Source organism: Aspergillus flavus, chromosome 2, assembly GCF_009017415.1.
Source record: "Aspergillus flavus chromosome 2, complete sequence".
Classification (NCBI taxonomy): Eukaryota; Fungi; Ascomycota; class Eurotiomycetes; order Eurotiales; family Aspergillaceae; genus Aspergillus; species Aspergillus flavus.
Genome location: NC_092409.1, coordinates 3,135,869 through 3,149,129, shown reverse-complemented (window position 1 = coordinate 3,149,129; position 13,261 = coordinate 3,135,869). Strand labels below are relative to the sequence as shown.

The 13,261-nt window shown below is 49.7% G+C and overlaps 5 protein-coding genes across 5 annotated transcripts; 3 read left to right on the top strand and 2 right to left on the bottom strand.

Moving 5' to 3' along the window:
* Positions 1–1,271: 1,271 nt before the first annotated feature.
* Positions 1,272–3,558, top strand: F9C07_2055866 (uncharacterized protein; the record flags this gene model as incomplete). The annotated part of the gene is made up of 5 exons (XM_071508584.1): positions 1,272–1,321; positions 1,436–1,452; positions 1,611–1,763; positions 1,870–3,476; positions 3,532–3,558. The coding sequence occupies 5 exons, from the start codon at positions 1,272–1,274 to the stop codon at positions 3,556–3,558; spliced, it is 1,854 nt and encodes a 617-aa protein (XP_071363817.1).
* A 649-nt stretch (positions 3,559–4,207) lies between these two features.
* Positions 4,208–5,146, bottom strand: F9C07_2821 (uncharacterized protein; the record flags this gene model as incomplete). Its single annotated transcript, XM_041289739.1, has 2 exons — positions 4,208–4,532; positions 4,599–5,146. 2 exons carry the CDS (start codon positions 5,144–5,146, stop codon positions 4,208–4,210), a joined length of 873 nt encoding a protein of 290 aa, XP_041142824.1.
* Positions 5,147–6,076: 930 nt separating this feature from the next.
* Positions 6,077–7,769, top strand: F9C07_2822 (putative anthranilate synthase component I; the record flags this gene model as incomplete). Its single annotated transcript, XM_041289748.2, has 3 exons — positions 6,077–6,234; positions 6,308–6,381; positions 6,454–7,769. 3 exons carry the CDS (start codon positions 6,077–6,079, stop codon positions 7,767–7,769), a joined length of 1,548 nt encoding a protein of 515 aa, XP_041142823.2.
* Positions 7,770–9,083: 1,314 nt separating this feature from the next.
* On the bottom strand, positions 9,084–10,730 carry F9C07_2823 (uncharacterized protein; the record flags this gene model as incomplete). Its single annotated transcript, XM_071511015.1, has 4 exons — positions 9,084–9,125; positions 10,028–10,079; positions 10,377–10,511; positions 10,696–10,730. 4 exons carry the CDS (start codon positions 10,728–10,730, stop codon positions 9,084–9,086), a joined length of 264 nt encoding a protein of 87 aa, XP_071363816.1.
* Positions 10,731–10,876: 146 nt separating this feature from the next.
* On the top strand, positions 10,877–12,874 carry F9C07_2225819 (EH domain binding protein epsin 2; the record flags this gene model as incomplete). Its single annotated transcript, XM_041289747.1, has 4 exons — positions 10,877–10,949; positions 11,077–11,146; positions 11,220–11,440; positions 11,499–12,874. 4 exons carry the CDS (start codon positions 10,877–10,879, stop codon positions 12,872–12,874), a joined length of 1,740 nt encoding a protein of 579 aa, XP_041142822.1.
* Between the last annotated feature and the right edge of the window lie 387 nt (positions 12,875–13,261).

Below are 13,261 nucleotides of genomic sequence, written 5' to 3'. Positions count from 1 at the left end.
GGAGGGTAATAATGAAAATAGAAAGGAATAATTAAAAAAAAAAATACTCCAAGGGAAATAGAAATAGGTTTGTCCGTCAAGTAGGTACACTACTGCTGCGTGGCCCTGTGTAAATCACACTGTAATCGACCCGCAAAACGCTAGGTCCCGAAGCAGACAAGCGCACTGGCCGATCATTTGCCCGTCAGAACCACCCAAGGGGACCGGTGGATTTCCCAACTGCACGCTAAGTCGTGGGCCGGACGCCACAACGAGTCAAGCCAAAAGTCCAGGTCGCAAAGTCAAAATCGGGTTTGACTGCAAAGTGACTGGCAAAGGGTGCCGGCGTCCTCTGAAACAGCGTCCCAGAGCCGCCTGGAGAAATTCCACTGAGCTTTTTCTTTTTTTCCCAACTGTCTAAACTCGACTTGGCTTGTTGGTTCGAGATTTGAAGACTACTACCTCACTTTTTCTCTTTCATTTCTCTTCTTCCTTGCTTGCAGTCACGACAACCATCAAGTCAATCTGTCCGTACCTTATTATTACCCTGCAGAAGTGGTGGTGATCATCATTCCTTGACACGCTTGCCTTGCTTTCCTTTTTGATTATTATTATTATTATTATTATTTTTTAATTACCTTTTTTTAACCACTTCCTTTTCGTCGTCCCCATTCTGGAGTTCCAGCCCTCCAGTTTGTCCACCCCTCCCATAACCGTACTGGTACAGCTCCAACCTTTGCAGTTCGCTAGCGGGTCTGCTATCTCAAGCCACACGTTGGTGTCGATTTCGACCCGTCTCGATATTCATTCTTCACTTTCTCTTTCCGACTCTTGCGACTTCTTTTCCACAACCCCCTTGTTTAACGCTCTTCAAGGGTCCCGTTAGAACCTCACCAATCCTCTACCCTTTAATTGACGATCTTACCCCCCGGCATTTGCACTCCACCTTAACGCTCTGCATTATATCCCATCCCATCCCCTTCAACTACGGTTTTCCTTGTCACGCCTTGGCTGCGTTCGGCCCAGTTTTTGGCACTCACGCTCTTTCCGACGCCGAACTGGACCTTCCCGTCATTCGTCCTGGTGGTTCAGAGAGAGAAATTTGTATTATCAGCAGACAGGTCCCTTCGGTTTACACGGTCTAATCTCGCCTATATCTCGGAATTCCCGCATCTTTCAAATTCTCGATCACGCACCGTTATCCTTCTGCCATCTGTTCAGCGGAGGTTCCTGTTATTTATTCCTGGCATGCTAGCGGATCCTCCACCTTACTAGCTGTCATACATGTAACAATGTCACATCCTGATCTTACGTCGCATCATGTCAACTACCTAATCTGGAGGTACGTTCTAACTTCAAGGTTCTCTGCCGACATCCGAGTGCAGGAGCTCTGATAGCTCATGATGCCCCCTGATGTCTATTTTCTTCCTACATGTCACTGACTTCTAATCTCTAGGTATCTTCAAGAATCAGGTTGGTCTCAGCCCCTCTCTTATTCAATCTTAATTATCTTTTTATTTTTTAAATCTTTTATTCTATCTCCCCCTCCTTACGCGTTTCTCCGTATCCTTGCTTGACAGGACTTGAGGTATCCTGAAATAATCAAGATTCTCATCTAACCTACATCGCAGGTCACGGTGAAGCCGCAGTAACACTGCAGCGCGCATGGAATCATGACCCACAGAGCTTACCTTTCGCTCCTTATATAAAAACTCATGCGCTGGTGTCTTTGGTCCAAAAAGGTCTACAATATCACGAGCTCGAACAGTCACTCGATAAGGCACGTTACCTTACTCTGCCGGATCTAACGTTTTTGCTTTCCGGCGGACTCTTTTCCTTTCTCTTCACTTGGTGTCTTCGAAGAATATCTGTTTACCAATGACTAATGAGTTTTACAGGATGGGAATCCAAGGCCCTTTTCACCTTCAGATTATTTCTTTGGACCAGCGGTGCTAGAAGCGGAACCGCGGAAAAGTCAGGGTGGCCCGGGTGAAAATGGCACAGACCAGGCACCTGTCTCGCCCACGAGTAAAGTCGCGCGCGACAGCGTGATCAACGGTCACTTGACAGGCGAACCTGCGGCACCTCAAGTTATCCCCAATGCTAAGAAAAGCCGTAAAAGTGACCGCGCAGAGACCAACGGGGACGAAATTCCAATGGAAATTGATTCAAATGGTGTTGCAAATGAGACGAAATCCGCAGTAGCCGCATCACCATCCTTGGCTGACACTGCTGTGGATGGGGATGGGGACGTGAGCATGGGCATCCGACCGGACTCGCAAGACCAGGAACCAACCGCGGCGCCGACCTTCACCTTGACCAACGGCCACAGCGTTGGCGTCCAGATCACCCCCGCCAAGGCTGCCGACCTTAGTCCCGATACCGCCCTCTTGAATGTGGCTGATGATTGTCACGTGACCCGTACACTGTGGCGTCCAAACGACTCCACTGTTGTCGTTGCAGTCGGCGAGACGTTTTGCAGTCTATGGAAGATGCCGTCGTCTGCGAGTCCAGTGCAAGAGAAGCTTGTGGAGGGTAAGGGCGATAGTATCTGCGTCTCTGCAGTCGCCTGGGACCCTACGGGCCAGAAATTGGCCGTAGCCACATACAATGACATGAGAGGGTCTATTACTATGTATGATGTGGCTGGAAATGCGGTTGACCTCCTGCCCGAAGTACCTAGAATGATCACTGGATTGCATTGGACTGAGAGCGGCACCCATTTAATCGTCGTGGCATCAGATAGTAAAGTCTCCGAGCTGGCTCTCTGGGATGATTCAGTGCGACCGGACGAGTTCCCCTCTCCACAGGTAATCGACGGGTCAATCTATGACCTCAGCTGGCTTGGACGCAATGAAGCCTACGCTTCGGGTAACGGAACGGTTTACCAATGTGAGGTCGACTCAAGTATCCACATTTCCAAGACATTTACCAGTGAGACCGATAGGCCTTGGACATTTATTCGTTGCGCGAATGTCAATGTTTCCTCGGTGGCAGTGGCTGCATCATCTGCTGCAGCTGCGTTCTGGATTCCGACGCACGACATGCACCTCGATGGTGCACACGAGGGGGATATTACGGCAATAGAGCTTAAGCCAAACACCCTGGACCAACCACAAGCGAACCATCCGTTGGTTCTAGCCTCCTCATCCACTGATGATACAGTCAAAATATGGCATATTGATTTAGACACAAAGCGGTTTGATTGCATCCATCGTCTGTTCCTCGGTCCATCTTCACCCGCCCTCGCTAGCAGTTTCTCTCCGGACGGGTATGCTCTGGCTGCTGCAAGCAAGGAGAAGTTGTTCATTTGGAATTCACAGAGGGGTGGCACCGCAATGGCTACTTGGTCCGTGCCTGGGACCGACGGAACAAAGATCGAAGAAGGACAAAGCCGCTTGGCCAATGGACACAATGGGGACGCCGAGTCAATACCGGATCGTTCTCTTGCATGGGATACTGATGGGAAACGACTTGCTTTTGGCTTTGGCAAGCAGGTATGTTGTTTATCGTACCCCAGTGGAGATAAATAGGCTGACGGAGATTGGGTAGTTGGCCATTATAAACATGCAAAGTTGAGACTTTACGGACGGCGAATACGTGATGTTAGGCTCCAACGCAGGAATATCTAACTACACCTTGATAATGGTCTCGTATGCGGTTTTACAACTTCTCACTACATAATTTGTGATATCCCCGTCAACGAATACAGCCGAAACCTATACCTTAGCTTTCACTCCTGACCCTCTGGATCGTTTGCTACCAGGCCGCCTAACCGACCTTCGGCCAAGTTATCCCTCCCATTGAAGTGCGGCTAGGTGAAGCGCAATGAATTAGATCAAAGTCGATCAACGGCTAGCAAGCAGCGCCGCTTCAGGAGGTTCTTGTTGTGTTCTTTCTTCCTTCAGCATTTTAATTTATTCAATAACCATTCGGTGAAATCGTACATATCGGCGCAGACTCGGGGTTTCCGACAAAAAAAGCAGTGAATTGCGGTTATAGTGGGTTACGGTGGGCACATTGGCGCATTCTATCATCTTAATTCTTAACTGTACCATTGGTTTTTGGTCGGCATGATTACTGAATGTCAGAATCTTCGTTTGTCTTACGCTTCGCATCAGTTTTGCGGCAAATCCTCGGGCTCGGCTTTCTTACGTCGGAGTCGCTTTCAGCCGAATCTAGTCTCAAACCTGGCAACCCAGCGTTCCCAGATCATATTATGGTTTTTTTATGTGTTATCCGCAGGGTCTATGGCTAATCTAGTACGCCTTTGCCTTTCTTCCCTTCTCTCTTGCCGACCTCGTTCGCGAACGCGGAAGCCTTCTTCAACATCTTTCCAGCCACGCATCCACGCCGTTATGCCCTCTATAAGCGCTTCGGAATCGGTCTCATAGCGCTCCTCGGGCTTACGCCTTATCCACCGCCTTGCTTTATTTTGACGCGATGTCCGCAGTTTAGGTTCGTTCTGCCATCCGTCAACCCAGGCCTCGAGTCCGCGAACCGTACCGTGAAGTGCTTCACGTTCTGCTGAGCCTTCTACTATGTCTATTTCCCTGCATCGGACAGAGTTACGCATTAGCCGAAAAATGAAGGTGGCGGTTTAGTGGATTTCAGCTTACAGGTCGTGGACCACGGCTTCCAGCTCCGATATCCGTCGCGACAACCCCTGGCATTCACGCCTCAGAAGATCATATATTTGGGACGATTCTTTACGGCGCTGGTTCAAGTCGGCATTTAATGCGGTGACTTCGTTCAAAAGAGCTATGAGTTGCGAGCTCGAAGGTTCGAAAGCGAGTGAAGCACGATCTTTCATCGGGGCAGAGCAGGAGGCTGCGGAAGCCACAGGGTGTGAAGTTCCAGGGTAGATACGTGTGGGTCGGCATTTGACGACTTCCTGAGTGAGTTTTGGCCGTGGGTCCAATAGGGCTTCCAAAGTGTTGAGGCAGTGGTGTGCCGCGATCGTATCCTCACTGGATACGTCGGCGTTCTGCGAGACCATGTGAGCTATTTTGGCAAGTCGCTGTGGCAGAGGCGTTGCGTCTTCGCCCGTGTCGTGGGTATCCGAGGGAGAAGTAGGGCGCGACATATCCGTCTCCCAGGTGTGTTCCGGAAGGGAATGCGGAGACGAGAGCTGATCCAAGCAAGCCGGGTACGGTGAATTCTCCATGACCGAATATTTGTTCTCTGTATATATGGTACTTTCTTCTCGTGCTATTTGGCCGTTCTATTGCATAGTGTGTAGATAAGTGAACGGATAGGAATGTTGATTTGCTGCAAGTATGTTTGGGTGCAGGACGTAGGGTAGTATCTTCTGAGGTGTTTGGACGTATAGAAGAGTGTCGGACAAATAGCAAATTATCGAATCTCCAAGGACAAGGGTAGTTGCGACTGTTATGATCGGACCGCGGAAAATCAGTTTGTTATATAGATTAGATATATCTGGATATTATTAGTATAGGTATGTTCTCCAAAAACGCCTGAGCGCGATCGAACAAAAGGGTACCAAATAGATTGCGAACAAGTGAACAGAGGCAAAAAGGATTGTTTTGTCATAGTCCGCGAGGAAAGGCTGCAGAAAAAGACGGTCAGATCATCAGTGCCAATTGATAATAATAATACTAAGCCGGGAGACTATTCCGTATTGGGGTTCCCATGGAAAAGGCGCCGGCCAAAAAGTTTCCTGATAAGTGATGGGATTAGAAAAAAGAAACGATAAAGAAAAAAGCAAAAGGTATTGAAACTGGATATCTTGAATTGATTTAAAACGAAACTTGTCCCAGCGCTCTTTTGCTTTCCTACTTCTTCCCCAGTTGTGAAGGGCCAGCAAGTTGCCGCATTTGAATCTGATTTTAGCGATTTCGAATTGCGTTTATCTCCGTTCTCTTAGTCCAATTTCATTTCTACTCTTCCACCTCCCCGCATACGATCAACTCGAAGTTCATTGGCACTGCTAGATTTGATAGGATGGCGCCCCCTGTGAGTATCTCATCTTATTCACCACCTTATTTTTCCTCGTCCATGTTTTTTTTTTTTTTTTTTTTTTTTTCATGACTCCCGGTTTGAATAAGGCGAGCTTGTGCTAATGCCGCCGAATGGTATGACTCAGATCACCGTTGTGCCGTCGCTTGAGACAGCAAAGGATGTGATCAGCCACTCGAAAGATGCTAAATATCCTCCTAACCTACTCCCACTTACTGCATCTATCCCCGCCGACCTTTTGACGCCCACAGTGGCATATTTGAAGGTTGCCGAGAAGTGAGTTCCAAGCTCAGAGCCCCACGCGCCCTCTTGCCTATAGCGGGGCAGCTGATGGCCAACTCTTGCGCAGATCTAAACTGTCATTTCTCTACGAAAGTGCTGCTACCACAGAGACAATTGGGAGGTATAGTTTTGTGGGAGCTGGTATGCATACTTTTCCATTGTGGCCGCCTTGCTGGAGCTTTCATTAACTTGTGTGTTTGCGACGCGATGAAGATCCCCGCAAAGTTCTCAAGACCGGCCCCGGCCACGGCCCCGAGTGCGACCCCCTTCCGATCCTGGAGAAGGAGATCGCTGAATATCGCGTTGCGACGGTGCCCGGCTTGACGCTACCACCACTCACGGGTGGTGCTATTGGTTACGTCGGATACGATTGTGTGAAGTACTTTGAGCCCAAGACGGCCCGACCTCTCAAGGATGTGCTCGGAATCCCAGAGTCGCTGTTCATGCTGTTTGATACCATTGTCGCCTTTGATCACTTTTACCAGGTCATCAAGATCATCACCTTCATTCCTATCACACATGTCGACTCGGATTTCGAAACCGAGTACCGGAAAGGCGAAGATGTGATCAAGCGCTATATCGAACGACTACTCCGACCTGAGACCCCGCTACCTCCCCAAGGTCCAATCATTCCCAACCAGGAGTACACATCCAACATCGGACGCGAGGGGTACGAGCGGCACGTGGTGAAACTCAAGGAGCACATCTCCAAAGGCGATATCTTCCAGACCGTGCCATCGCAACGGCTGTCGCGTCCAACCTCCCTTCACCCATTCAACCTCTTCCGTCATTTGCGCACAGTCAACCCATCGCCATACCTATTTTATATTGATTGCGAAGACTTCCAGCTCGTTGGCGCTAGTCCAGAACTTTTGGCGAAGGAGGAAAAGGGTCGTATCATTACGCATCCCATCGCCGGCACCGTCAAGCGTGGCAAGTCACCCGAGGAGGATGAGGCGCTCGCAGATGAGCTACGAGGAAGCCTGAAGGATCGCGCGGAGCACGTCATGTTGGTGGATCTGGCACGGAACGATGTTAATCGCGTGTGTGACCCGACGACCACCCAGGTGGACCGGTTGATGGTGGTCGAGAAGTTCTCGCATGTGCAACACCTGGTGTCGCAGGTATCGGGTATTCTGCGGCCGGATAAGACCAGGTTCGACGCGTTCCGGTCCATCTTCCCCGCCGGCACGGTCTCCGGGGCTCCCAAAGTGCGGGCTATGCAACTGATTGCCGAGTTAGAGGGCGAGAAGCGCGGAGTGTATGCTGGCGCGGTGGGCTACTTCGGGTACAACATCGCCAGCACGGACGGAGCAACAGAAATGCCGGGTGCTATGGATACCTGCATTGCCCTCCGGACGATGATGGTCAAGGACGGGGTGGCCTACCTCCAAGCGGGTGGTGGAATTGTTTTCGACTCAGACCCGTACGACGAGTATATGGAGACGATCAACAAACTGGGGGCCAACATTGCCTGCATCAAGGGAGCGGAAGCGAAGTATTTGAGCATGGAGGGTGAACAATCCTAGACTCGATGCGATATTTCTGCTTTCTTTCGCTTCTCCGGATTCTTTTGTTCCTTTTTGTTGACTGGCATACTGGGAATTGAATGACGACTACGATCTAGACCGATGGAAAAATGAAATCCTTTACATCATATTTTCTTTTTCTTCTTTTACCTCCAGGTTCCCACGTTCTGATATTAACAGAGGATGCTATGTGAATCCATATTGTAAGGGTTATGTACTACTAAGGCTAGGTAAGGAAACGTGCAGATTGCCTGGGCTGAATTGACATAGCAGGACTTCAACGTTTCCGTACTATTTTATCTATTGCAAATTTGAGTTTGAGGATACCTGTATCTGCCTCAAGTTCATACTTGTCAGAGTTCTTCCGCGAAGAATCAGGCAAATGAGAGGGCTAAGTTTCACCCAACGTTGCTGCACAATCCTCTGTTGGGGTCCGTGTGTAGGGGCTGCCTAAATTGGACTCATTAAACTACTATGCTGGAACAAATCGGTCATACAGTAAGTCATGGATCCTCCACTGGAAAACAGTCGTTCATGTTTCCCCTTATGTAGGTGATTGAGTATCCTCTTAGGGGTAACGAGGCCACGGTGTGCCCTTCAACTATAACACATTCTAGCCACCTATATGGACCGTGGCTAACTGAAAGTGGTCCTTGACCCAAAGTGATCCTGGATTTGTGATGTTCCTGTATCATTGAGAAGTCCATGCTTTTCGTTTTAGGCACTCTAGACAGTCACTTGATGGTTTTCACGCACTTCCAGGCATACAGACGCAGCCACAGCGATAGCTGCAGCTGCTACTATTATCGCTACAGCCAAATTAATCTCATTTGTTGATTGTCAACTCCCAGAAGCTCCTCATCGACAATCCACTCGGGAGGTATTCTGTCCGGGATCGGACTGATCTCACCTACCCGTATGGGGCCCCTGTTATGGGGATCGAAGCAGCAGTGGTGATATAGTTTTCAGGTTCTGATCCAGTCTGCGGATAAGCAGCCGCCGGCGAACTGGATGTCGAAGTGAGTTCTACTGGCTTTTTTGGTCATTTTTCGGCTGTTCTCAGCACTGACTTGTCTAGCTGACTTTGAATTCAAACTGGCGGAGGGGATTTTCAGCTCGTACGTAAGTTAGTCTCCGTCGTTGACAAGATTGACCAGGGTAAGATCACACAGTGCGATTTTATGAACCCGGGCAGCCATTGCAGAAGGGGAAGCGGGAGTATCCCACGATGCAGAAGCAGGAAGCCGTGGTTTGACTACGGATATACACAGTAGAGCGCGGGCTCGGCTATTAGATTGATATGCTAAGTCATAATTATATACCGGAACCACGGGCAGCCCGTAAGGTGACAGTACCCTGGTGGCTGGGCCAGTAACAAACCCCGTACCCAGTAGTAGTATCAGACGAACGAGTACGAGTATTCATTAAATTAAATGGATGTACAGAACACTGCTGCCTAAGCGGTACCAATTAGGCCCCCATCCTTATTTGAGATCTGATGTAGAAATACTGTGGAGTAAAGTAGGTTTTAATTTCTTGGGTGAACCGTCAAATATAGAGGGGAAAAAGTAAACCATAAAGAAATTGGAAAAAAGAAAAAGCATGTTGCCTTATGACGTCGTTGGTACATTTTGGCATTTTTCAAAGTATTGATTGCACCGCCACAATACTCAATGTACAGTACACCCTTACACTCCGGTATGAAGCAGGGACGGAGTCTGCCGTATGGTAAATTTGTAACAGCCTCGTGTCAACGAAGAAAGACTCTCTTCATTGGTAAACTGGTAAAGTAAAAGGAGGGGTTAAGAAGAGTTCCCATGTTGAAAAGGATGCCAAGTCATGGTTGTACGCGGCCGTCCTTTGCCACGGCGCCACGACATCATCAGGGCTGCAGATGGTTTATGAGCTAGCCTACCAGTAGTGGGGTGAACAGACCATTTCTATCGGAAGAGTTGGAGTATGGTACGGGGGGGGATTCTATATTAATTTGAAAAGGGAAGTGAGTGTTTGGATCCATCGGTTTATAAAGAGAATATGACGGTTAATTTCCAATCCATCTCTGTACATATGTATACTGTGTAGTATATACTACTACTGAATCTGGTAAAATGACAGAACACCCTGAAACTTAAAAAAAGGGTCTTTCGGGCCGATGTACATGAGAAACCCCGTTGCATACCGTATCTCCATACTATACATACAGTAAATAATCATAGTTGCATGTATGAATGAATGATTTGTATACTTCTGGAACTTACCGTCTCTTCTTCTTTCTCATCTCTAACCTCATTGTCCCTCTCCGCTTCCTCTCTAATTCTTTTTTTTCACTTCTCTGACACCTGCGGAGTAACGGATCCCATTGTCATAAATCCATTGAACATCTTCTAGTACCTCTACAGGGACATTGATCTGCCGGTGGATATCACTCAACCCCTATTTCATGTCCCCGGAATTCCGTCTGTTTTATCTCTCGGTTCAGACATGATCTCTGTTCACAAATGCTTTGACTGAAAGTGATTACATATCTAAGATTCTATTTCCGAGAGGAGAAGGGAAACTAGTTGTGTGTGGGGGGTCGAACCTGAACTGATCGGGAGATTTCCTTACGATTGGGCGTTGGTCGTCGTCAGCCATCGACCGGTGGCCACCAAAAACCCAGAAGAACTTTCCTGCTCGTCATCGCGACTTTTCTTTCTTTCTACCGCTTCTTTCCAAACGCTACCACTACTAATCCTCCTCCATCTATTTCTCGATTTCCCTTATTCCGATCATCCTCTCCCTGTCCTGATACCCTCGTTGTGTCTTTTAGTGTTCTCAGGGACGATTCCGAACGGTGGCTGACATTCAATCCCATACGCCCGCCTTCCGTCACACTGCCACTGCCAACTCCACTGCAACCGCCCGCGATAAGGAGACAGACACTCACCTCCGCAACTCACCAACAATCCCACCGCTACCCATTCAACCCCCGACGCTCCCCTGGGCGGCTTGCGCCTGATTCCCCCTGATTCCCGAGAGCTACCGGTACGCCAGGAGCTCTACTTATTTTACCCTACCTCATTTCCGATTATCCTCCCATTGAGCCCGAGTGTCCGATTGTCGTCACTATGTCGAAAGTCGTGCGCAGTGTGAAAAATGTCACCAAGGGTTACTCGTCGGTCCAGGTCAAGGTCCGAAATGGTATGTACTGCTAATTCTGCCCTTAATGCGCTCCGGTTGGGTAACGATTCACGGTGGTGGTTGTTCGTCGGTCGCTACCTGTGTCCTTGAACCTGCGGTCGACATTGGCTGACGCTCTCAATTCCAGCCACGAGTAATGACCCCTGGGGCCCGACCGGTACAGAGATGGCAGAGATTGCCGCCCTGACGTTTAGCAGGTAGGCTGACCGATTCATCGGCCTCGACGATTCTCCCCCCCTCTAGACCGAGCTAATCCGGTTGTACGTACAGTCCCACCGATTTCTACGAGATTATGGACATGCTGGATAAGCGACTAAATGACAAGGGAAAGAATTGGCGTCATGTATTGAAGTCCCTGAAGGTATTAGATTACTGTCTCCACGAGGGCTCAGAGCTGGTCGTGACGTGGGCCCGGAAGAACGTCTACATCATCAAGACCCTGCGCGAGTTCCAATATGTGGATGAGGATGGCAGAGATGTCGGACAAAACGGTAGGTTGCGGACGGTATTATTTCTCACCTCGTTCGGTCGCCAGCTAACGATACGTAGTGCGTGTGGCTGCTAAAGAGCTCACTTCCCTGGTGATGGATGAAGACCGATTGCGAAGTGAACGCTCCGACCGAAAGCTGTGGAAATCTCGGGTGAGCGGGCTAGACGACTATCCAGGCCATGGAAGTGAACCACAACAACCGCGTCGAAACGAGCGCCGCCGACGTCCCGCGGACGAAGAAGATGTTGAGTACCGCTTGGCGATCGAGGCGAGCAAACATGAGGCCGAAGAAGAACGGAAGCGACGGGCGAAGAGCTCTATGCAAACCGGGGAGGAGGACGAAGATCTGGCTAAGGCCATCAAGCTGAGCAAGGAAGAGGAAGAACTTCGCAAGCGCGAACTTGAAGAGAGCAACGCGCATTCCCTCTTCGATGACACCCCGGTCCAGGCCGCCCCGGCGCAGCCCACCGGTTACAACCAGGGATACCAACAGCAAAGTGCGGTGGACTGGTTTGGCAACCCGATCAACCCCCAGCAACCTCTGTCGACCGGGTACTTGAACAACCAATATGCACAGCCAACCGGATTCCAGGGACAGATGACCGGAATGCCCAACGGGTACACCAACGGATTCCAAGCGCAGCCCACAGCCTTTGACCAGAACCCGTACGGTCAGCCCCAGAATAACTTCCTGCAGCCACAGGCCACGCTACAGCCCCAGGCAACCCTGCAGCCGCAGCACACGGCGTTTAACACCAACAATCCCTATGGTACCACAGACATGTTCGCACAGCAACAGCAACAACCCCAGCAGCAACAACAACAACAACAACAACAGCCGCAAGATAACTTCCTTTCGTCGGGAAGCAATAACCCATGGGCCTCTAGCAGCCCGCAGCCGGGAGATATGTTGAAACCAATGCAGACCGGATCCAACAACCCATTCGCTCAGCGCACGCAGACACAGCAGTTCCAGACCAGGCCCGCAACGTCTGGACATCCATCCCTGAACACGCTGGCAGAAGAGCGCGCAACCACCGCTTTCAATCCAATCGCCAACTACCAGGCTCCTGTGGCACCGGCTCCACCCAAGAGTACCCCGCCTCAGATGAACGACCCGCATCACGCTCGTCTCAATGCACTCCTCGCCAGCGGCGACGGCCAAGATACCTTTGGAAACGTCGGTGATCTCCGTATACCTGCTCAACACACCGCACCAGGCACCTTCGTCAACTCTGCTGGCCAAGGTCTCGACCGCCTACGCGCCAACCAGACCGGCAGCAACCCATTCTTCGCCCAACAACGGTTCGTCCCCCAGCAAACAGGGTTCGCCCAGCAGCAAACCGGCTTCGCGCAGCCTACGAACAACCCCTGGGGTGCACAGAAATCATACCAGCAGCAGCCTCAGGCTGGAGGCAGTCTGATAGATCTGTGAAAGACGAAAATGTTCATCCGTGATGTCCGTGGTATACAACTTGACGGGTTTGTAGTGGAAGTGGAATACGATACCAGGTCTTTTATCTTGTCTTTATCGATTATATCTCTACTTTTCTCTCCTTTTATTCCCTTTGTTCCGTTGCGTCGTCTTTACAACGAATGGTTGGGTGTTATGCTCGCATTGAATTAGGGTTGCGGAATTGACATACAGATTTCAGTCCAGTTCATTTAAACCACTTACTGCTGCTACTACTTCTATCACTCCACTATGTTCTGACGCTTACCTTCTTGCTCTCTCTCTATCTGACTCGATTTGATGCCAGCCGGGATATCCAACCAGTTTAAACTAAACCCCTTGTTTTCCTCGTGTCTTTGTCTTTGTCTT